This window comes from Cupressus sempervirens, chromosome 3 (assembly GCF_028749045.1).
Source record: "Cupressus sempervirens isolate cs-2001-9-10 chromosome 3, ASM2874904v1, whole genome shotgun sequence".
Lineage (NCBI taxonomy): Eukaryota > Viridiplantae > Streptophyta > Pinopsida > Cupressales > Cupressaceae > Cupressus > Cupressus sempervirens.
The window spans coordinates 395829739-395855657 of record NC_143120.1 but is presented as its reverse complement, the minus strand read 5'-3'; the positions used below and the strand labels follow the sequence as shown (position 1 = coordinate 395855657).

General features: G+C 35.4%; 1 protein-coding gene across 1 annotated transcript in view; it reads left to right on the top strand.

Annotated features, from left to right (window-relative positions):
• The window catches only part of LOC149566684 (transmembrane E3 ubiquitin-protein ligase FLY1-like), a 190089-nt gene that overhangs the window by 74275 nt on the left and 89895 nt on the right, over positions 1-25919 (top strand). Inside the window, exons 8-10 of the mRNA XM_089819994.1 lie at positions 5468-5625; positions 5714-5773; positions 5943-6036. Coding sequence (XP_089676120.1) covers positions 5468-5625; positions 5714-5773; positions 5943-6036 — 312 coding nt within the window. The remainder of the gene's footprint in view (positions 1-5467; positions 5626-5713; positions 5774-5942; positions 6037-25919) is intronic.

Below are 25919 nucleotides of genomic sequence, written 5' to 3'. Positions count from 1 at the left end.
CAACATCGCACACCTTTCACTAGTGGCGATTCATGGTGAGCTTCTTAGGTACTTCAACTTGTTCATGCCGATATCTACGGCCCTATGGCCACTACTTCTGTTCTTGGCTCCAGGAACTTTTTTGGTTTTTGTTGATGATTTCAGTAGAAAAATGTGGGTGTATTTCCTTAAAAAGAAATCAGATGCATTTCTTGTAATTCAGAAGTTTAAACCTTTAGTTGAAAAAGAGTTTGGGAAATCTATTATTATTCTTAGATCAGACAATGGGGGGGAATTTTGTTCTAATGTTTTCTCCAGCTTCTTGGATACACATGGCATCAAACCCCAGTTAACCACACCCTTCTTGGATACAGATGGCATCAAACGACAGTTAACCACACCCCACACGCCACAACAGAACAGTGTAGTTGAATGATGGAACAAGACAATCACCAAGATGACTCGATCCATGCTCGAATACAAACATGTTTCGAAGAAGTTTTGGGTAGAAGCAGTTAACACTGCAGTTTATTTGTTGAACTGGTCACCCACAGTTGCGGTCAAAGGTAAAACTTTGGAAGAGGCCTGGTCAGGTCGCAAGCTTAGAATCAATCCCCTGAAGGTTTTTGGCTCCCTTGCTTTTGTTTTGATTCTTGATGTGTCACGCACCAAGTTGGATGCCAAGAGTCAGAAACTCATGCTTGCTGGATATAGTAGTCTTCACAAAGCCTACCACTTGATCGATGTTGAGACATCTCGTCTCATCTACAGTCGAGATGTAGTTTTTGATGAGCAGTGAGGACCATTCATGCCTGTTTCTCCTGTTCCTGATCCAACACACTAGCCTATAATAGGTCATGATTTGGGAGTTTGGCTTCCATTAGGTCCACTCGATGGGAGGATTTCAGTAGATCCTGCAGCTCCAGTTATACCAGTGATACCTGTACAGACACCTCTGGCTTCTCCTGCAAGATCACCTCATTTTGTAGATGCTTCACTTGAGTTTGATCTAGATTTTTTTGATGAGGATCTTGCTGATCAAGCATCTCTTGGTACTAATGTTGGTCATTCTCCTATCCAGCCGAAGTGGTGCACTAAGACACTTGCTGATCTTCGTGATGATGAGCTCATTGATGGGAGAACTGCTCAGAAAAAGAGCAAAACTATAGATTCTGTTAACTTTGCTCTCATGGCCAACATTCACAGTGTGTTTGAACCTCAAACATATTTTGAGGCTAAAGGAATTCCAGATTGGGAACAGGCCATGACATCTGAACACCAGAGCCTGCTGAAGAACAACACTTGGGTCCTTTCTGATCTTCCACTAGGGAAGAAACCCATTGGCTGCAAATGGGTCTACAAAATCAAATACAAATCGGATGGTACTTTGGATAAGTACAAAACTTGTTTAGTGGCGAAGGGCTTTTCTCAATGTCAGGGCATTGATTATGAGGAGACCTTCGCTCCTACTATAAAGATGAACACCATTAGGTTAGTCCTAGCCATGACAACACAATTTGACTGGAAGGTCTATCAGATGGACGTCAAGAGTGCTTTCCTGAATGGTGATCTCCATGAAGAGGTCTACATGATGGAACCTCCTGGTTTCAAGGTTGTTGGTAAAGACCATCAGGTTTTCAGATTGGTAAAAACCCTCTATGGCTTGAAGCAGGCCCGTCAGGCATGGTACATAAAAATTGATAAGTACCTCACTGATCAAGTCTTCAAGAGGAGTTCTTCAGATTCAAATCTATACATCAAGACTACTGACAGTGACATCATCCTTTTGGTTATTTATGTGGACGATTTGATTATCACTGGTAGATCGGCATCTTTGATTCAAGGAATCAAACAGAACTTATGCTAGTCTTTTGATACGACTGACCTTGGGCTCATGCATTATTGCCTAGGTGTTGAAGTTTGGCAACAATCTTTTGGTATATTCATCTCTCAGTCCAAATATGCCAAGGCCCTGTTAGAAAAATTCTGTATGCAGGATTCAAGCTATGAAAGGTCTCAAGTTATCCGCAAAGTCTGATTCTCCTTCTGTTGATGAAACTACATACATGCAACTAGTAGGTAGCCTCATCCACCTCTTTGTTACTAGGCCTAATATCAGCTTCGTAGTTAGCTATATTTTGCGCTTTATGACAACTCCTAAGGTTGATCATTGAATGGCAGCAAATCATGTGCTTCGTTATGTAAAGGCCACTTCAGATTATGGACTTCTGTACTCTCAAAGTTCTAATCCTAAACTCAGTGGGTTCACAGATTCAGATTGAGCAAGCTTTGTTGATGATAAAAAGTCAACTTCTGGATATGTGTTCAGTTTGGGATCCGGTGCAGTCACATGGACCAGTAAGAAGTAGTAGGCAGTTTCTCTCTCCTCTACAAAGGCCGAATACAGAGGGACTGTTAAGGCAGGATGTGACGCTGTTTGGCTTTGTTGGATGCTTGGGGATATGTCGATGTCACCAACAGGATTGACTACTCTGTTGATAATGAAAGCGTTATCAAGTTAGCACGAAATCCAGTCTTCCATGAACGAACCAAGCATGTGGATGTTCACTGTCATTACATACGATAGCTGGTTGAAGATGAGACTATAGATTTGTAGTATGTTCCTACCATAGATCAGACTGTAGACATTCTCACCAAGCCTCTTGGTCCTAATAAGTTTGTCAAATTCAGAGGATAGCTTGGTATTCTAGATAGATTAACCATTAAGGGAGGGTATTACAATAATAGATGAGTCGTCTATTATTAGTTAATTGTTATCTATTGCAAATATCTAGTTAGCTTTAGTTTACTTTCATTTTTTGCTTTCTTTAGAATAGAATGCTTCTATTCTTTATGATCATTTTCTAAGGAAACATCGTTTTATTCTTTTGTATAAATTGACCTTCTGGTCTCTGTTAATAACAAGCAAGTATTTTACCAATTACTTCCGTAATAGTATTCATTTGAAAATCTGGGTCCAGTATTGCAGGCAAAATTAACAGAAACATTTTTGCATTTAGTTTTAGCAGTTTTACCTCAAAACAAAATGCAGTTACAGACTAGATATATTCAACATATTTTGCAGAGCTACTGCTACTACAAACAAAGGGTACAGAAATACCATATACACAGTGACAATTACTTACAGACAATTAAATATTGATTTTGGACTCTATTCCTGGGTATCCAGGATTCTATAATGTATATGTCCATATGATAGATTCCTTATCATAGTTATCAACATTATCATATGAATATTTTGAAATTTCCATCTATGCCGCCCCCCTTTGCTGTACCTTGCCGTGTCTAAAAATGGTCTTAAAGTTAAAACAATCCATCTCAGAGACTTGCAGGAACATTGCTTTTATTTGTTTTTGATGAATTATTTGGTTTGCACCATGATCCGTGATCAGGAGAAATAGAAAGAGAAGAGAAATGAAAGATTAATAGCAAACTCTGCTAGTTAAGTAGAGGAAGGGATTAAGGTGACACAAGAACATGAAAACCAGGAGGGGAAAGGATATGTTAACATTTTTAGGATTCACAATCATGAAGAAGACAATGATAAAAGGAACGGAACAATAGAATATCAGAGGTGCAATAGAATAGAATAACCAAGAAAAAAGATGACAAAAATTTGGGTACAAGTACAGCAACCTACCTAAATGCAATATGTGTGTGTGTATTGGATATATGCATGTATAAATATGACCCAGCTGGCTAAGACTAAAAGAGTACAAAGGAGAAGCACAACCGGGAAGAATGCATACCTTAAAAAGAAAAGAGCAATTTAAAATCAAGCTAAAATGAACAGAGGAGAGATAGAGGATGATCAAAACAATTAAAGGGCCAGCTAACCGTAAAAGAAGAAAAATGACTAAATTTAAAAGGATATATCAGCATACAAATATATAAGTGATAATTAATATACCAGTCTGTGTATTTAGTCATTTCTTGCTTTCTGGCAGGTAACAGAGAAATAGTTAGCAAGGGTGCATACAAATGGTTTTCGTTTCATTAATTGTTTCTATTGCTATTTTTCCTACTACTAATATATTAAATCCTTGATGTTCTGAATCCTGATCATTCCATCTCCTTTGGTGTTACTGATGTAATCTACATGGGAACTTTCGCATGCACACATCCTTTGTATACTGCAATTTATTCCCTTAATCTCTGGAGCTTGGATAAACACAACTCATCCGTATTTAATTGATTAACTTGTGATTCTATTTTACTGAAGCTTATATACCTGAGCTGGTCCATGTCATTAATGCTATAGCATTCACAATTTGTTCTTTGTTCATTTGTTAAAATGTATAGCATAATTTGCTTTGGATCTGTCTCTACCCCTATAATAGTAACGATTGATTACTCTTGGAGAGGGCATAAACATTTTTTTCAAACTATCTGGCATCCGTGATAATGGAATTGATGACCTTGAAGGGTGATGCAAAAACTCATTGCCACAAATTTAACCCTACCTAGATCTTGGAATTATGCCAGGTTGTAAAACTACATATAATGCAATTTTAAATGCTACAAAACCAAGGCCACATTCATATGTACCATATATTCTTAGCAATAATACAATCCAAATGGAGAAAAGAGAAGCACACAAAGCATATCCAACAAAAAAGAATTTTGAAACAAATTCAGAAATTTAAACTATTTGATATGCTTGTAGTAAGTTGAAGTTTACAATATCATTGCAATTCTTAGCATTCTAATAGGTACATATGCTAAATACCCTTTATTAGTAAATTCCATGGCCAGACACAGTGTTTCTGTGTAATAATTGCACTATAATTTTATATGAATGCCTTTAAAAAGGTTTTATTGTTCATGCCACTGGTGATAGATAAAATCCTTAAAACATTCAACTCAGATATATCAGGTTACTTTTCTCTTTGAATCATTTGATGCTTGGCTAGTGTTTGAAGATTTATAGAACAAAACCTCTCTGTTTTCAATTTTGAATGGTGAATATCAGAAAAAACGAACATGGGCATATCTTTGCTAATGTCAACACTCCCATTTGGGAACTAATTCTTCATAATATTTTGATGTACATGCCACCAATGATATATCATATATTGAATGTAAACACAATCCACAGGACATTCAACTCAGACTAGGTTACTTTTTTCTGTGAATTGTGTGATACTTGGGCAGTGCTCGAGGAAGCTTTACTGTTCTCAATTTTGAATTAACACAAAAATCAAACATGGGCATATCTTTGCTATATTGTCAACACACCCATTTGGGAACTAATTCTTTAGAGTCATTGTAGTTTTATACTTGGCTGACAATCCTAATATATACTGGCAATCATTAATATGATTATTTTCAAGTGGCACTTCATCTATATGCAGAATTGCATTACATTGCTGCTTATAAGCCTTTTATCACTTTTCCATGTACTTTGCATCTTCTTCCATTTTTTTGTACATAATATAATCTAATGGGTTTTCGTGTGACAAGATAGATGAAGAACATGAGCACTATCATATGGAAGGAGTTGTTGAAAGCCCAATGATTGATGACGATGGGGAATGTTTTTCACCTATTATTTTGAATGCGACCTCAATAAATGTTGAAGTTTACTATAATAAAGCTGTCAATTATACACTTATGGTTACTTTTGTATCCTTTTTATGAAAGTTCCATAATATTTTTTTTTCTGCTGTTTTAATTTTTTAGTGTCTTACATTCAAAGCCTTAACTGAGATAGGTCTCATTTTTACAAGTTCTCTTACTGATCCGTCAAATGGAGCATAGCAACACACAGTCAGTAAGTATTTTTCCTAAATCTTTGAAGCATAAACCAGGATGATCTTGATGATTGTGCACAAAATGGGTATCGTGCTGAACTTCTATTGTGGTTCATTTGAATAACAATTGGGTTCAGATAGAGAATAGATATATATCACAGTGCATAATAAATGTAACCTGTACTGCAGGGGGCAGCCAAGGTCTCCCTGTTCATGATAGGACAACAAGCGATCATGGATGCCTACCTTTGCCTTCTACATTTGACAGCTGGGATTTTAGTTGGTAAGGATTTTTTTTTGAGCACATTCTTATTGTTCTGATCCTAGACTGTTAACTTTGACTTGTATCAATGAATCAGACATTTTAATAATGACAACAATATCAAAGCAGGCTATGGGGCCAAGAGCAGAAAACAAGCCCAGCTCCAATACACAAGGACCTCAAAACCTTATGAAATTTTTACCCATCTTGATGTTAGATCTTTGTGGTGGATCTTGACTAAAAGATTTATAGTTTTGTGCAAACTTGCCTGCAAACAAGGAGTTTAGATTGTCTACTAATGTCTTCATAATTGAAATGGATGTCAGTTTAGGCCAAGTGCTCTATGATAATGTAATGTCCCCTTCTTACACCTCGTTAGTTGTGCTTCCTGTTAGCTTTTTCCCAGGTTCTCATAGGCTATATGCAGAGTTGGTTAGGGGACTTGTGTTTCAACGTCATTTCTATTTTTGGTATATGTTGATTCTTAGTAATTGTATTATGGGCTTTTTGGCTTATTGTTTTTACAAACTCAAATCAGGAAGCAAATTGGTTTCTGGATCTGATGATAAAAAAACATACACAATCAAATCCAGAAACCAATTTGCATTCAAATGAATTGTGGAAATCTGATAATGTTAATCAAATTGGGAAGGTTTTGTTGATGACAAAAAGTCTACTTCTAGGCATGTTGTCAGTTTTGGCACAAGTGCAGTCACATGGACCAACAAGAAGTAGCAAGTAGTAGCTCTTTCCTCGACAAAAGTAGAATATTGGGGAACTGTTAAGGTAGCTTGTGAGGCAATTTGGCTTCAAAAGATGCTTGCTTACATGCAAATCTCTCAAGCCGATCGTTCTCCCTCATTTTGGGACAATCAAGAAGTGCTGAAGCTTACCAAAAACCTAGTCTTCCATAAGAAGACCATACATGTTGAGCTTTATTGTCACTTCATCCACAAGCTTGTAGAAGATGGATTAGTATAGTTGTAGTGTGTTCCAACTGGGGATTAGACTACAAACATCCTCACCAAGTCTCCAAGATATTGACCATAAATAATAAAATATGCGAATATTATTCTCATACCCTCCCTTTATGGTCAATCTGTCAACTATACCAAGTTGCCTCCTAAATCTTACAAACTTCTCTGGGTTCGGAGAGTTGTTGAGGATATTTGGAGTCTGGTCCTTAGTTGGGACATAGCGCAAGTATATTGATCCATATTCTACTACAAGCTTGTGGATGAAGTGACAATGAAGCTCAACATGCTTGGTCTGCTCATGGAACACTGAATTTTTTGGCAAGTTTGAGCACTCCTTGATTGTTACAAATCAAGGTTGAAGGACATGCTTGAGACATTTGCATGTCAGAAAGCGTCCTTTGAAGCCAAATTGCCTCACAAGCTGCTTTAACACTTCTCTCATATTCTACTTCTGTCGAGGAAAGAGCTACTGCCTTCTACTTTTTGCTGGTCCGTGTGACTGCACTAGTGCCTAGACTGAAGACGTACCTCAATATCGACTTACTGTCACCAAAAAAATCTATCCAATCTAAGTCTTTGTAACCTACACACCAGTTGCCTAAATACGGATTCATCCACCATAAGGGGATCTGCTTTGACTGATAACTTTAAGCCTTTCTCCATGGGTGTAGATGCATGTTTATGATCTTACATTAAGGACTTATCTTGTAGACTCTTGACATACTTCAATTGAGAGATAGAGATACTGCCATCTGTCTACCAAACCGTAACACCTAAGCAGTAATGTAGAAGTCCAAGTCCGTCAATTTAAAGGATTGACAAAACTCTATTTGATCTACTCGATCAAAAGTGTTGAACTACCGGTAATAATTGGATCATCAACACAGATGACTGATAAAGTTGAGTAGATTTATATATTTGTTTTTGATTTTAATATTGCTGAAATATATCATATTTCACTGCTGTATTCAACTTTTCACTTATTGTTTTATGTGTTTTTCAAGTTACTCTTCCAATGAATATATATATATATATATTATGATATAAAGAGGCATGTCTCTCGTACAGATGTGTCTCTTGTTAATATCTTAACTAATCATGTATCAGCAATGATATTTGCTCAATGTATTATCATGATTATAATATATGATAATAATTTATATATATGTCTCTTATATATAATATACATATATATATTATTTATATATGGAGATATATTATACATTATATACATATATATCTACTTAATAATTTATTATAAAAAATAATAATGCTTTATGATAATAATAGTGAAGGATAGATATCAAAAGTTTAAGGCCTTATTTGTCATTCACATGGTTGATTTCATCGATTGGAATCATCTGATCGAAGCTACAATCATTAACACTCTCTCTTAGCTAGGGAGGATGATTTCTACCCAAATGAACTACACAGGGTACAATTGTTACCTCACGGTAACATTAGGAGTATTGTATGCTCAAGAATATCAATCATATGATATTCATCATACTTCTATCTTCTAAACTCACCATTGAGTGTAAAGTGTCCAAAAAAGTCCGATCTGAGTTTTAATTTAGTTGATATGGCCATTATATGGCACAGTTTCAAATTGGGGCATGAAGATCAGATTTGGTTAACAACCTTTTACTGGAGCAGTTTTAGCCCAAATAAATGCTGCCATTGCATTCAAAAGGCCCAAAAACACCTATTTTCACATAAACTTTGTCTATTTTTGACATAATTAGGATTTAGCTTTTGCTGGGTGGACTTTGGTGCAATTTTCTCCTCAGCCTTTGGTGTTTTTTTTGGTGGCTTTGTATTACAGGTTCATTTTGGAGCATGATGTGTAAATCTAACCTCATAATGAGTTTAGGGTGTCCGAGAGCTTCAGCTCTGATTTTTATTTCACTCAATTTGGCCATTGTACGATACAATTCTAAATTGGAGTTTGAAGGTCAGATTTAGTGAATGGCCTTTTATTGAAGCACTTGTAGCCCAAGTGGATGCTGCTATTACATTGAGAAAAGGCCAAAACCACTATTTTCATATAAACAATTGTCCATTTTTAAGAATTTGCTTTCGGAAAACTTTTAGTTTATTACAAGGCTTCTCGCAGCAAGCCAACTTGAAACATTTAAAAAAAATCCACAACTTATAGATTTGACAAATGAGATATCATGTGGAAAGCTGATATTGTGTACTTTCTAGTGGGGCAAGTTTTATTATCAAATTTGTCTGCTGGTGAAAGCTATTGCTGTTTGAAGTCAGATCTTACTTTTTGGCTCCCAAGTTCATAAATTCTTTCCACCATCGTGGTTTTCTTTTGTTTCTGGCAGAGTTGGAATGGTAGTAAGGAACTGTTTTAAGGCAGACTTGCACTTTTTCCAAATTCAGCCCTAGGTACATTTTATTTAGTTTTTTCATTTTGTTCTCATATTTGTTTTCTGGAGAATTACTTGGACATTTTTGCACTTGGGAACTCGTCGTTTTGATCAGATCACTTCATATCAGCCCCTTATCATGTTTGATCTCTAAGTAAATTGTGATCAAACCATGGAGGAGTATAATAATTGTTGTAACCATGGCAACCCATATCCTTACTGTGCAGTTTGGTGCAAACTGGACATCAACAGTTTGCTGTTTTCCTTTGTAGCTTTTTGGTGAAGGTTCATTTTGTAGCATGCTAGTGATAATCTGATCTCACCATTGAGTTTAAAACTCTGAAGTATCCAATATATGCACATCTAACTTCACTCAATTTGGCCATTGTATGATACAATTCCAAAATGGGTTCAAATATTAGATTTGTTGATCAACCTTTTATGGGAGAACTTTTAGCCAAAATAAATGCTGACATTGCATTTAGAAGGCCCAAAACCCTCTATTCTCATATTAAGTTCGTCCATTTTAAACATAATTAGGAAGTTGGACCTCATCATTTGGGGCTTTTTCTATGTATTGTTATCAAAAGTTCATTTTGGAGAATGATGTGTAAAATTGTAAATCTTACTTCACCATTGAATTTAGAGTATCCAAAAAAGTGAGAACTGACTTTTATTTTACTCAATTTTGCCATTGAATGATACAGTTCTAAATTGGAGTTTGAAACTCAGATTTGGTGAACAGCCTTTTCGTGGAGCTCTTTTAAGCCAAAAGGATACTGCCATTGCATTGAGAAAGCCCAAAAAACCTTATTTTCATATAAAATTTATCCTTTTTATAAGAATTTGGTTTAGGCAAACTATTAATTTATGAGGAGGTTTGTCACTGCAAGCCAAATTCAACATTTTTTTTGTGTAAAATTCACATCTTCTAATCTGGGTGTCGAATCTTTTCAAAAAAAGGTATCATTTGGAAAGCTGATTTTGGGTTCTTTCTACTGGCGCAAGTTTTGTTATTGAATTTGGCTGTTGGTGAATTTAGTGCTGTTTGAACTCAAATCTTAATTTTGTCTTCTTGGCTCATAATGTTTTTACACGATCATTGATTTTTTTTGTTTATTGCAGATTTGTAATGATATTAACTTATTAAGGAACTCTTTTAAGCCATCCATGCACTTTATCCAAATTCAGCCCTAGGTACATTTTATTTAGGTTTTATTTTTCATACTTGTTATCTAGAAAATTACTTGGACATTTTTGAATTTGGGAAGGTGTAATTTTGATCAAATCACTTCATTTCAGCCCCATATCAAGTTTGATCTCTAATTAAATCATTTGGGTATATCATTGTTGCAATCATGGTTTATGCAACTCATCCATTTATGCACTTTGCTGCAAATTGGAGCTCAACATTGTTAAGGAACTTAGGATCTGCCATAGAGTTTTATTTATATATATAATTTAGCTATCAGAGATTCACTATAATGGAGTAGTAATGAATTCTACAGATATATAATCATATGACTGCAAGAATGTATAAATTCCACTTTGTAATAATACTAACAATCTTCAATTGATACATCTGCAGATATAGAGGAGATAATCGCTGATGATTGCAGATGCAATAGATAGTAATATTTCCTTGTGATTGATATGTTCTCCATTGCATTTGATATATAAGGTTGAATAGTCATGTCACCGTAGAGACATGTCTCTACGGGACATGACATGGTTCATAACAAATCACAATCAACACAAAGTTTGTTAACGCCAGAACCTAAACTAGGCAATATTAAATGCAGGCTTGATAACATTAACTTGGGCACTCATATGTGATAATATTTTGGGTGATCATGGTAACAAATTTGCCGTTGATCTGGGAAATACAATGGATGCCATTCGATGACATTATTTTCATGTATCAATGCTCGATGTATGAGAAATAATCACAGCATATATATGCAACCTGAATTGGGCATGAACACAAAGTATTAAATAGCTTGTGATGTCAGTAAGTGAAGGAAATCAAACACATGCATATATGTATGTATATGTATATAGATATACATATGTATATGTATGTGTAATAACCCCAACTGGTTATAACTTCTTCAAACACCAAAAATCTTTATAGTTCAGTGGTTTGACATTTCGTCAAACACTTTGCAAGCAAGCTCTGATACCACTATAATGGTCCTGCTCAATTCCGACCTTAAAATGCTGATTGAAGGCTCGAAAATTTTTGTCAAACACTTTGCATACAAGGGGCCATATGACTGATATAACTTTTCAGATTGCTGCAATGACTCTTGTTTCAATTTGCATCAAAGAGAATGCTTACAAAAAGACTCCAGATTGTCTAAACAATGACCTAACATAAATGTGCAACTAATTTTGACAATATTCAATACAAATATGTGACTTAAACTACTTGCAATATGCAGCTACAGCAACTAGTAATTAAGACAAATACTTTGGATGCAACCTAAGATAGCATTAATGCACTTACAACCAAGTGGCATTAATATAAACACTTAGTATGCTAAATTATAACATTATTTATGCCAAAAAGAGAACTTACAGCCAATTGACATTTTGTCAAACAATTGGAATACAAACTAATAAGCTGATCATCAACTCTAGGGTTGCAATATAGATAATCTAAAAATTACAACGCTCTTTCAATTGCAAAATCCTAGCCTTCCTTTGATACCAATAATGCCAAATGGCAAACAAAGACAAGTACAATATGGAAATAGTGAACTGCTGAAGCTATATTTTGTACTCAACTGAAAACCTACTTTTCTCAGAAAATATGCCAAATGAGAAGTGAAGAACCTGATTGTAGATGGCTGTAATAATTTTCTACAATGTTGCCCCTTCTGCTTTGCTTTTTTCCGATCTGCTTTTTCCACTTGCTTTTTTTAGATTTGCTTTTTTTTCGTTTTTTCTTTTTCGAACTGCTTTTTCGGCCTACTTTTTTTGGACTGCTTTTTTCGCCTGCTTTTTTTTGGGTCTGCTTTTTCGGCCTGCTTTTTTCGGGTCTGCTTTAAAATGGCTTCCTATAATTTCAGACCTGCTAGAAATGACCTCCAATAATTTTGGCCCTGCTAAAAATTGCCTCTTGAAATGCTGAAATGCTGAAAATGGCCTTAGGCCCAATGATGCCCTAGCTGAAGTGACTGAAGTATCACCTCCAAATGTGCAACCCTTCAGAAGATATTTCACTTCCTCAGTTATGCTAATCCAAAGGAGTTTTCGTTCCCAAAGATCAACTGACTATCTGAAACCACTTGGCTCCACAATAGACTATGTGACTGAATCACAATTTGATGTCAAGAGAGAAATAAACAACTGGATGATTAGAATGAAGCCCGGGGTGCCTATTTATTCTTTTTCTCCACTTTCTCCAGAAACTTCTAGAACATTATTTTATTTTATCTATTAAGTGACTTTATAAAAAATATTTTATAATTCAAGTCACTTTATTAAATTAATTAAATATAAAGTTACCTTTTAATATTTATTTATTTGATAACTTTATAAATAATTAACTTAATACCACTTATTTATTTAATTAAAATAATTAATTAGTCATCCTCATAAAATATTCATTATTTTGGACAACCTAATTAATTAAATTAATTAAATCAAATTGCCTCCAAAATGGGGACATGACAGTATGTGTGAACATGTTTCATATACTTATATCAACTTTATCAGATCCAATCGAAGCTATACTTTAACAAGCATTTTCATTTTGGAATTTTTCCGTGTCTTTTTATTGCAGGCTCATTTTTTGAGCTTGATGGTGCAAATGTGATATCAGCATTGAGTTTAAAGTATCAAAGAAAGTCACATCTAACCTCACTCAAATTGACAATTGTATGATATAATTCCGAATTGGGGTTCATAGATTATTGAAGCACAACTGGATAATGCCATTGCATTTAGAAGGCCCAAAACCCCCTTTTTTGAAATTAAATTTGTCCATTTTTGATATAATTAGGCTTGAGCTTTTGCTCAGTCAGCTTCAGTGGAAATTGGACCTCACCATTTGGGTTTTTTCATTGTAGCTTTGTATTACAAGTTAATTTTGGAACATGATTTGTGAATCTGATCTCACCATTGAGTTTAGAGAAAAGTAATGAGAATCGGAATCCGCAAGGCCGAATTGAATCACGAATCGACCATGAATCGGCCACGAATCAACAAATTTAAAAAACCCTTGAAATTTAGAGATTTTAACAATTTAAAACTTATTTCATGCACCCTTTATTGAATGTAATGTAAACACACTATAACATCATCAAATAGAAGATAACATACATAAACATGAAACATAAATGATAAAATTATAAATCCATCACATACTTAACTGCGTTATACATAAAATGTAAATTGTAGGCTGTAGCTAAAGTGAATAGAAATCATAGGATCATAATGATTCAAATAATAGAATGTATGTAAGATGAAGATCCATAAGACATCAAATCATAAATGTATGTAAGAATCTGAGATGAAGATCCATGAAACGTATGTCTATCAGTATCTGTAAACAAAATGAAAAAACAAGGCTCTAGCTCAAGCCTCATCATCATCCTCATCATCGGCTGCAACCTCAGCCTCAGCCTTTGAGTATCTTGTTTGCCTTCTAGAAAGGTGTCTAAGGTAGGTCCTGGAGGACTGCTCAGCCATAGCCCCCGCATGTAAGATGGTCTCATGAACAACATCACTAGGGCCTGTGTTTGTATGTGCACGTGTGCGTCTACTAGTGCTTGAACATGCTCTAGCTGCCTCCTCTGTCATGGCCACAGCCTCAACCTCTCTATCTACTTAGTCAACCCACTCATGGTCTTCCTCAGTGAAGACTGGATCCACAGCCTTAGTGAGCCACTTTGATTTTGGATCGTTCTCCTCCAAAATGATTAGAGAGGAGTCAATGCCCAAAATGTGTCTGATCCTAAGACAGAGATTGTAATGAACAGAGACAAGATCATTCAACCTCTGCATAGACAACCTATTTCTCCTCTTCGAGTGGATATGCTCGAACATGGACCAATTGCGCTCACATCTAGAAGCGCTGCTTGGCTGACTTAGAATACGGATGGCAATTTTCTGAAGTTTTGGGGTTGTGGGCCCCAACATTTGCCACCATCTATCTGAAATAAGAGAAAACAAAAACAATTAGGCTCATTTACAACTTTAAAATTACAAATTCAAAAATTAAAATGCACAACTTATAAGGCATAAATTTAAGATTCAAGAATATATTATTTTTACCTGGCTGTAATGTTGTTTGAGCATCTATGGCCATTCTGCCAAAGAAAATTGGCCCTTCTTTATTATTGAATTTGTCTAGCTCAATGATTGTAGTTGTGCTATCATCATTACTACTCAACATTTGGATCACTGTATATAAGCCGGTGAGAACCTTCTCATCTGCGTTGAAGTCAAGATAGATACAGAATGCCGGAATCAGATAATAAGCTGCTGCATGGATGGGTCGGTAGAGCTAATTTTGCCATCTCCTATCAATGATCTCCCAAATAGGGGCATACTTCTACACTCCTGCATAGTGGGCTCTAATGGCCTCCTTGGCCCTATCCATGCCCTCATATATGTAGCCCATAGAGAGCTTCTCCCCATCAACAGTTCATAGGAGAGATATGAGGGGCTCAGGGACCTGCATATAATGTAAAAAAAAAACATTTGAGTCAAAACTTAAATATAAAACTAAAAGTAAAACTAAATCACTAAACAATTAAATAATAAATATTAAATAGTAAATACTAAATGTTAAATTGTAAGAAATTTACTTGAAGGGTTTCTTTAGCAGGTTTCTAAAAACTATCCTCATCAAAGATGCAATTCACCACATCTACCTTTGCAGTGGTCGTAGCATAGGAAGATGTAATCCACTCCCGCCCAACAAACATGCTCCCCAATTTTTTCTTTGATGTCAACAAGGACTACAGTGTGATGAAATTCGAGGCAAACCTCATGATGCTTGGATGAGCTAACTCCTTGCCCCCTGTGTAGTCCTTCATTGTGCTAAGGATGAATGAGTGATTGCAGATAAACTTGCATATATTTTTTGCCCTTTCTACACATGATTTAACCCACTTACACTTGCCAATCTCCTCCAACATGAGGTTAAAGCAATGTGTTGCACAAGGAGACCAAAATATTGTGAGGTGCCTCTCCATCAAAAGTTTACCTACAACAATTTTAAATTAACTAGAAATTCAAACATGTCAGGAAACTTAAAATTAGAATAAGTTCAAAATTCAAATAAATTTATTTTTTAAAACTTGAAAAGTTAAAAGTTTACCTATAGCAACATAACTTGCTGCATTATCCGTAACCACTTGCACTACATTTTGCTCCCCCACCTCTGCTATGACTTCCTCAATCCTCACATAAGTATGTGACAATTTCGATATGAGTGGAAGCATCAATGGATTTGAGGAACATGGCATATCTTACAAAAAATTGAATTATCATGGATCATCAACAAATTAGCAATCAAAAAATCAAAATTTGAATTATTCAACCATGATTCACAATTCACAATGTGTGTAGGAAAGTAGAATGATCAATCACCTCCATAGGAAACAAGAAAATTGAGGAGTGTTCTATTTCTCCTATCCATCCAACTATCAGTCATGATGGTGCAACCCTTTTCGATCTACTGCTTTTGGTGGTTGTCAAGCTCAACCTTCATATCCTCGACCATTTCATCTAAGAGGTATCCACTCAATTCAGCCTTAGTTGGGGCTTTAAACCCTGGACCACAAATAGCAACCGCATCTATCATGTTTTGCCAATACGAAGCCTTGTTACAAATAGATTATGATTAGAAATTTAGATGACAAATCATTATATAAGCTTGTAAAGTGAATCTATGATTAATCAATGAATCATAAAACAAGTAGATATAACTAAAATTTTACTTTAACCTTAAAGAAAATGAAATCAATTACCTAGTTGCAGTAAATGGAATGTTGCAAAAGTACCAAAATTTGCAAATTTCTTTTCTGACAGCATCATGAATCTCCTTGTTCAAACCCATGCCCTCAAGCGTGGGTTGGTTTGTGAGCTAGGAGTAGTGCGGGGCACAAAGTAACTATCCAATCTGTTCTTCCGCATTCTAGGCTGCAATAGGTTGGACTCAATCTTAGTATAAGAACGACTAGCACTAGCATCAATACTAGCACGGGCACTAGAACTAGGACGAAAAGGAGGCTTGGAAGAACCCTCTCCAACACAACATACGGATGCGGATGTAGATGTGGCTACGGGAGCATGGGAGCCAATAGCCCTTAACCCTTCAAGTTGCCTTTTCTTATTTAACTTCTCTTGTTCATATTTTTCTAATGCCAGTAAACAAGTGCGTTTTGCCTCAGCATTTTGTTGAGTGCAAATTGTAACATCATGTCTAGGTATAGCAACAATGTGGTATTTGAATCTCTAAATACGACCTGAATTTATATCTTTACAAAACATACATTTTGTTTGAAATTTTGTTCTTCCAGGAAAGTCTTCAGTATATTTCCAACATTCATCTTTTTTACCCATTGTGGAAAATGAAAGTTAAGGCTGTTGCAATAAGAAAATCCATGTAAAACCTCAAAGTTTCAAACTAATAAACAAAACAACAAAGCCTACTTTGCAATTTAGTAAAACTAAAAAACATTCAAGATTTGCAAATGAAAACTTAAAAATTTAACAAAAAATGATTAATACACTAACATGTAAAAAAAAAGAAATCAACACTTACCTATTGCAAATGAGTTGAGGAGTATTTCTGTTGATTCCTTAATGCTCCCAATGCAATCTTATGGCTTCCCCAAATGGACTTCTGATTTTCTTTATCGCTCTTTGTTCTTGTTGGTTGCAAACCCGTGGTTTTTCTTTTCTCTTCGTCTCTCTCACTTTTCCTCTCTTCTACTCATGCTAAACAATTAAAAGATCCTTTAGGGTTAAAACAAAGAGGAAAGGCAAAAAAAATTATTAAAAAAACTTGTGTTTTTATTAAAAAAAGACCACTTTTTGCTGCCCACGCGGCCGATTCATGTGATTTTTTGCATGAATTGCATGAATCGGCGATTCATGACCAAAACTCGGTGATCTGATTCACCGGCTCCAAAAAAATCGGCAAGCATGAATTGAATTGCCAAACCAGTGATTTCGGTAATTTTAGGGCGATTTTCATTACTATGGTTGAGAGTGTCCAAGAAACTGAGATCTGACTTTTCTTTCACTCAATTTGGCCATTGTATGTTACAATTTTAAATTGGAGTTTGAAGCTTAGATTTGTTGATCACCCTTCCATTGGAGCAATTTAGCCCAAATGGATGCTCTGCCAATTCTTATCGAAGGCCCAAGAATACCTATTTTCACGCATAATTTGTCCATATTTTATATATTTAGGCTTGAGCTTTTGCTGCATGCACTTTGGTGCAAATTAGAGCTCACCATTTGGGGCTTTTTCATTGTGGCTTTATATTACAAGTTCATTTTGGTGCAAGATGTCTAAATTTTAACTCAATATTGAGTTTATTAGAGTCTGAAAAAGTCAGAACTGACATTTATTTCATTCAATTGGGCCATTATGATAGAGTTCTAAATCAGAGTTTGAAGCTCAGATTTGATGAGCATGTAATAACCCCTACTGGTTATGGCTTTAACAAACATCAACTTCCATCAATTTCCTTTATAAATCAGAGATCTGACATTTAATCAAACACTTGACAAGCAACATTAATTACAAGTGTTAATTTATGCAATTCCTAATTTCCACACTTAGATGATATCAAAAATTCATGTGATTTTTCTGAATAATTCTGATGACCAATTTGCAAGGTAGGATTTGCAAATTATTTACTACACCACCCAACAACGAGATACTGAATTTCTGATCACAAACAATCTCTAAATTTATTTGCAAATATTTAATAATGTCAGTTCTAATTCTTTGTCCAAAACAACTAATACTTGCAAATTAGATTGATTAATGTAAATTAGTGCCTGAAAGTAAATACAAACAAATTCAAATGGCATTTGAAGGAACCTGTTTCTTTGACTGAATTGTATTTTCAAATGGCTTAGCCACAATGCACAACTTCATACCAGAGATTTAATGGCAATTCAGATTTAGAAATAATGCTGTTATAAAATGCAGTTTGAATAACCTGAATAGCAGAGGTAGACCCTATCAATTGGGAAATATAAATGGCACTCCAAAAAGGGCCCACGAACATGCGCTTCTTCACGTCAATTCAGTCACCCAGTCACAGAAAATACAGTAGGAATGATGCTCAATTTTTAGATTCCCAATACCAAATTCCTTAGCAACACTTTGCTTTTCAGATACAGGAAATACAGTACGAGAAGCCACCATGAAAATCTCATAATTCACAAGAAACCAATCTCCACTATACTTCAGCAATGGAGAAAAACCTCAGGGAAATCCCTAGACACAACAAGTACAGTAGGGAAAACACTTGCAATAATTCCCAGATATGCAATCCACAATACCACAGCTGTAGATTGCCAAACACTTCTTAGACAACCCTTTTTACTTCAGCAAGGGCAACAAATTCAGAACCTTAGAAACAGCCACAAAGGCAACAAAAGCAAATAAATATCCAAGCATGCTTTTCTCAACAAATGGGCTTATATTTATAATCTCCAAATTCCTTTTTGTTGCCAAAATGTAACTTCACTCAAGAAGCTTCACCACACAACATTAATTAGAAGCTTCCTTTAGATTCTCTCACTTGACTTGGCTTAACTAATTAATAAATGACACTTTCAAATGCTAACTCAAATCTTAACTTAAGTGAAATTATAAAGTTAAATTATAACTTTATAATAAGCCATTTAATAATTAATAATAATTTGGCCATTAAAAATATAATAACTCCCAAAATACTCATCATTTAAATATGCTGTCTGAAATAGGAATCGTACCTATTATTTCTCCATGTGACCAAACGCACTTTTCAAATATAGAAAGGGTCCATCTCTATCAACACCCAACTTATTGCAAATAGTAAGTACACACAACTAAACCCAAACGAAGCCCAATCTGAGCCAAATGAAGACCAACCTGTAGCTTATTGAATTGTGGAGAAGATAAGACCCTTCCAAGCCAAGCCATTACCTCAGAAGACCCTCTATCCACAATTAGCCTACGAGGATCACAATAATAGGCTAATCCTTGAAACTCTAATGTTGGCAAAAATGGGGACTTTACAGAATAGCTTTTTATAAGAGCACTTTTGCCCAAATAGATGCTTCCATTGCATTTAGAAATCCTCGAAAGCAACAAAACATAGGTATGTGTTCCCTCTCCGATTAAAGCTCAGATTTGGTGAACAGTCTTTTATAGGAGCACTTTTGCCCAAATAGATGCTTCCATTGCATTGAGAAATCCCCAAAAGCAGCAAAACACAGGGATGTGTTCCCTTCCCCCCCGATAGACACACACACACACAGACACAAACCCCCTAGTTTCCAACTCTTGGATGTCCTGGAGGCTTGGGGATAGGTACTCCGTGTCCCCTCACCACTTCTCAACCTCCATCGGAATGCAAGGATGGTCAAATATATAAATATATTTTTAGCTGATTGAAGGACATTTTCAAATCATTTGCAAACATAATATGGGTAGTTTATGAGGGTTTGTAGCTGTTATTGCTTATGTTATTGCTAATTATGCTGACTACCTAAATAAAAATCACAATTATGTTTGCAATTCATGTGATGCTACTGTCATATTTTTGAATTAATAATAATTTTCTATTTGCCAATTTTGAAAAACATATTTAGTTTTTCTAATTTCTAATACTAATTAGTAATTCGATATTCAATGTGTAATACACTAATGTTCAAGTATATTCTAGTTTGCATCTAGTATTTCAAATAGTAAATTTGGCATTTGCAATTTTGCAAGTTTTCTTCTTATACAATTATACATCATTTTCATAACTAGCATTTCAAGTACTATGTATATCATAGTTACAAGACTTGAACTTGCCTCAGATTTAGAAAACTGATTTTTAACTCAGACTTGGACTGGATGTACGAGCTTGGCAAGGACTTGGCAAATTGAAAACCCAAGAAATTCAAAGATTTTTAAGGATTTAAAACTTTTTTCATGCATCATTGAATGAATTAACATCAAAGACACAATAATTGAGATAAATACAAGCTACTTTGCACACATACAAAAGTATATATTGATCACCTAAGTATAAATGCGATTTTTTGAAGAAAATAATTCAAAGTAAATAACACATTAGAAATATAAATAGTGTCACTGTTAAATGTCTATAATATTCATGGAACAAGAAACCCATGGAATCAAAAGTTTAAAAAATATATCAAAGTAAAAGCTAGAGCCAGAGGACTAAGGATTAGAATTGCCTAGGCCTTCTATGAGTGACTAGTCGACCCTACAACCTTTCTATGTGTACGCCTAACATATGTCATGGAAGATTTTGCAACCCCCTTCTCTACCTATATCTGAGGCTAAACCTCATCCTCATCCTCATCCTCATCCTCATCCTCACCATCAACATCATCATCATCCTCAGATCTCTCACTTTTTGCCTTAGGGTTCTTTAATGGGTCTCCTTGTGCTCTAGCTGCCTCCTCTTCCATCGCTACTACCTTTGCCTTTGGATCCATCTAATCAACCCATTCGAAGTCTTCGTCATTGAATATAAGATCACCAACCTCATTGTTCTACTTTGTCTATTGATCATTCTCCTCAAATGATAGGACATTTTTTAGTGCCCATGATCTGTCTATGAGGGAGGCAAAGGTTGTAATGAATAGACAAAAGGTCATTCACCCTTTTCACTACAAACTTGTTGCACTTTTTCAAGTATATATGCTGGAAGATACTCTAGTTGCACTCGCATTTGGAAGGACTTCGTGGCTCTCTCAAGATATGAACTACAATCCTCTATAGATTGACACCAAAGTACCTAACATCTCCACCATGTATCTGAAACAAGGAAAATTAAAAATCAAATTTGTAATCTATTCTACAACTTGACTTTATCAACATAAATGGTAATAGAGTCAGAGTTATAGATAGAAAAGTTTAAGATTTAAATTTTAAATTATGTCGTGAATAGATTTTTACTTGGCATCTATAGTGTCCTATTTTTCTTGCATAGGTCTCACGAGAACAAGTCTTGTTGTGGATTGCTATGCATATCTATCTCATAGACACGTGTGCTCTTACTAATAAATTAGGTGACATTGCCTCTACAACATCATAGGGCACACTCCACCTCATCATTTACCTTGAAATCTGGGCAGAATTGGAATGCCAGATAAAGGTAGTGGGCAGTTGCATGTATAGGCCTATGAAGAAGATTGTGCCATTTTCGATCAATGACATCGCATATGGGACCACAATTATTTCGATCCCCTGTGTAAAAAGATCTAATGGCCTCTTTCACCATGTCCATGCCCTCATACATGTATAACATTGCGGGCTTCTATCCATTACCAGTTAATAGGAGAACAACAAGAGGCTCTATGAACTGCGATCCTTGTGAAAGTTGAAACATTAAGCTTTAAGCATAGGTACCGGGTTCATACGTACAGGCCTCTAACTGGGTTTGGATACACACTCGGTGATGCAGAGCATCAAAGAGCTTTATTCATTCTGCATATTTGAACTTCATTTTACTGTCATAACACTGACAAAACAGAGCACAAGCTGATATTCTTTCATGTGGAATGCTTATTTTTGAGTTATTTATTCCTTTAGCTTAGCTTCATTCAGAGCTGCATTGATCTTAACCTAATTACCCATTACATGAATCACTACCTTTAGCTGATGGTTATGTAAGTGAAACTATTTCAAACCCATAAACCAACACCATCATACATTCTAATGTATGTGAACTATATAAGTCAGCCAAAACAATATGTAACACCGATCTCGCCAGAGTCCCGCTTTTCACTATTCCTTGTGTTTGCAAATGAATGAATGCTCCTTTTAGGTTTGAGAGAATGCTATTAAACATAAAAAAGTCAAAGCAAAAGTTTTTTTTTTTTTTTTAACTTATATGTCACTGACTGTCGTGACCGGGTCCTAGGCTCGAGGCTTGGCAAGTCAGCTATGTTTGGCCAACCCAATGAGTTAGACCAGACTCGAGCTGACTCGGTTTCTAGGGGCAGAAACAACCCATTTTAATCGACTTGGCCCTGGACTTGCAAAATCCTGTAACTGTGATGTGTATATAATATATAGAGCACCAACCCCCTACTGTCCCCTCACCACCGCTCCTTTGCCGTCTCCTCGATGTCCCCAAATTGAAGCCCTCTGCCCCCCATCCTAGAAACTCATCCCCTCGTCCCTTGGTGCCCCAGGACCTGTGGTACACTATTGTAAAGCCCTATTTTCATACAAAATTTGTGCATTTTGAAGAATTTGACTTTTTGGCCAAATTTTACTTTATAAGGAGGGTTGTCACTAACAAACCCAATTCAACCATTATTTTTAAAAATTCAGATGTTTTGTTCTGGGAGTTGGATTTTGGCAAACAATATATCATTTGCAATGATGATTTAGTGGACTTCCTACTGTAGCAAGTTTTATTATTGAATTTGTCTATTGGTGAAAGTTATTGCTGTTTGAACTCATCATAATTTTTGCCTCTCGAGCTCATAACGTTTTCCACCATGATTGACTTTTTTACTCTTGCAGACTTGGAATGGTATTAAAGAATTCTTTTAAGCCATCCATGCACTTTTTTGTAAGGACCCCCTATGGCTCTAACTCTAACACACACTGAATTGTTACACCTTTTTGATGTTTGACATTTTGTCAAACACTTTGCATGCGAGTTCTGATACCATGTAAGAACCCTTGCAGGTTCTAACTTCACCACTGTAATGTTCCTTGTAAATCTGATCACAATCTGTTGTTATGACACTTAAGGAATCTTATCAAACATTTGGTATACAATGACTGAATCCATTGTTATGAATTTTCTGATTGTCTTCTTTAAGTTCGTAGCCTGCAAATGAAGTTGTTGACTGCTTCTGACAATGCAAGGTTGCTATAAAAATGATATACTAGCTATTTCAGACCTTTGACAAACATATACGTGACTGAAATTAACTAGTACAGCTAGTTGACATAAAGACAAACACTTGGCACACATTCCAATGTACACCTACAGCCACTAGGCATTTAAGCAAACAGTTGTCAAGCAATCTAATGTGCATGTACAGAAATAAGGAATTACATCGAACATTTATCATGCATCGATATGATTGAAGTGTTCATCTACAACAGCAAGCTAATATGACTGAAAAACCTTTTAATTCCACCTTCAACATCGAATACAGTGACAGCATAAGAAGTTTATTTATAATTCATATAAATTAACCCATAGGCCTGTTTGCATAAATTATTTGACATCCAAGTTTGAGTCGCAACCTTTTGAATAGTGACAGAATAATAAATTTATTTATAAATAATATAAAGTAACCTGTTTCTGTTTGCATAAATTATTTGACATCCAAGTTTGAGTTGCAGCCTTTTGATTATGATCATGAGTTGTCACCACAGCTTGCTAGTGGTAATTTGTGATCCCAAGCATCAAAGAACATACGCCAAGACTCCCAATGCTACCTCTAATATTTAAATCACAGTTTCTAGAAGATTGCTTCTTCAGTTGTATGACATGCGGCCACTCTCCAAACTCAAATACTGAAACATATATGGGCTGCAATCTGCATAAAATTCAGACTCCAACCCTTGCAAATATCTTCTAAGATGAAATGCTGATACCTTCACTCAATTGGATCACAATTTGAAGCACATCTTGATGGCACTGAATGATGTCAGCACCAAGCACAATTTCATTGGATAGTTTCATCTCAGATTGCAAAAACACTTGGAAGAATTTACAATTCATCAAACTCAAAACTTGAAAACCTTGTTCCAAATTCCTCTTCACACGATAAAAGCAAATACCAAGTCATGAATGAATTTAGTTTCATCAATCAAGCCTTATATAATTCTTAATTGAAGATTATCCTGGTAGCTTCAAATTCACACCTCACATAATATAAATCTTAACTTAGCTTTTTTTAATAAATATATTTTGTTTTGTATAACATTTCATCACTTATTATAAAGCATACTTTTAAAACATTTAAAACTCCCTTTTTAAATAAAGTCCACTCAATTAATGAATGATATGCACTTAATAATTAATTATTAAAGTGTAATTATAATGTTATAACTCCATCACTCATTAGTATTTCTCAATTCCAACTGAGCCTAAGAGATAGCCATTGTATCCACTGTGCATCCAACTGCCTTACTAAAAATAGCAAGGGTCGATCTCTATCAACCCCTAGCCTGTTATAATTAGCAAATCCCTGAAAACCCAATCAACAAAGATGCCAAGGTGGTCATTATTGCAACTGAGACCAATCACCAAATATATAAATTCTTGATAGACGACTTACTATAAACAATAAGTCCCTGAAACAGAGCCAACTAACGGAGTCAATCACTGTGCATACCATGAACTTGGGTACCCCTGCCAGATATAGCAATCCCTCAACAATGACTTACTATAAATAGTAAGTCTCCGAATAACTGCTCTAGACAATGACACTTAATCTCAACACTACCACGCAGCTGTTCAGGTGCCCTGCTAAAGATTGAAATCCTAGCTTTCTGAAAATAGACACTTACTATTTATAGTAAGTGTGCAAATCTAACTCAAACGAAAAGCAATCCTGAACATCCCAGACCATTGGAGGGGAACTGGCCTCTGGCTCTTCCAACTGGATCTTCTGAACAACTCCATTAGCTTATGAGGGTCAAGAAATAGGCTAATCCTCTGACTTGTACATTGTATTTAGTCATTTTTTCATTTATTTTTTTCTACATTTTTGCACTTGGGAAGGTGTTGTTTTGATCAAATTACTTCATTTCAGCCCCATATCATGTTTGATCTCTGATTAAATCATTGGAGGAGTATATCATTTGCAACTTTGCTTTTGAAAGTTGGAAGTGATTTGGAGTGAGGCTTAGATCTTCATTTATAATGTTTTTCGTTGTGGCAATTTGGGGTGTGGGTGAGGCCTTTGCAACAGCGCATAGGAGTGATTGGCTCTGCTTGCTATGTGTGCAAAACTACAGAATAATTTAAGCAATATGTGGGTGTCTCTTGGTACCTACTGAAATAAATGATTATAATAGACATTATAATAAGGTCACTTTAGTTATAGCAAAAAAAGTTCATCAATTGGATTGTCTCATGTCTTATGATTGGTTTTGTTAAAATATCTACTGTCATCATTTGTAAGTTTCTTTATGGTTCTCAGCTCTTAGAGTTTAGTTGATCCTTAAGTGATAATACTAAATTCTGTATGATTTTCTGCATTTGAATTCTTTAATGTGAAATTTATGCTACTATTTCTTACAGCTAACAAATTTTTAGAGTGTTGCTTTTCTCTTTAAACTTTAAAGTGAAGCTCTGACAAC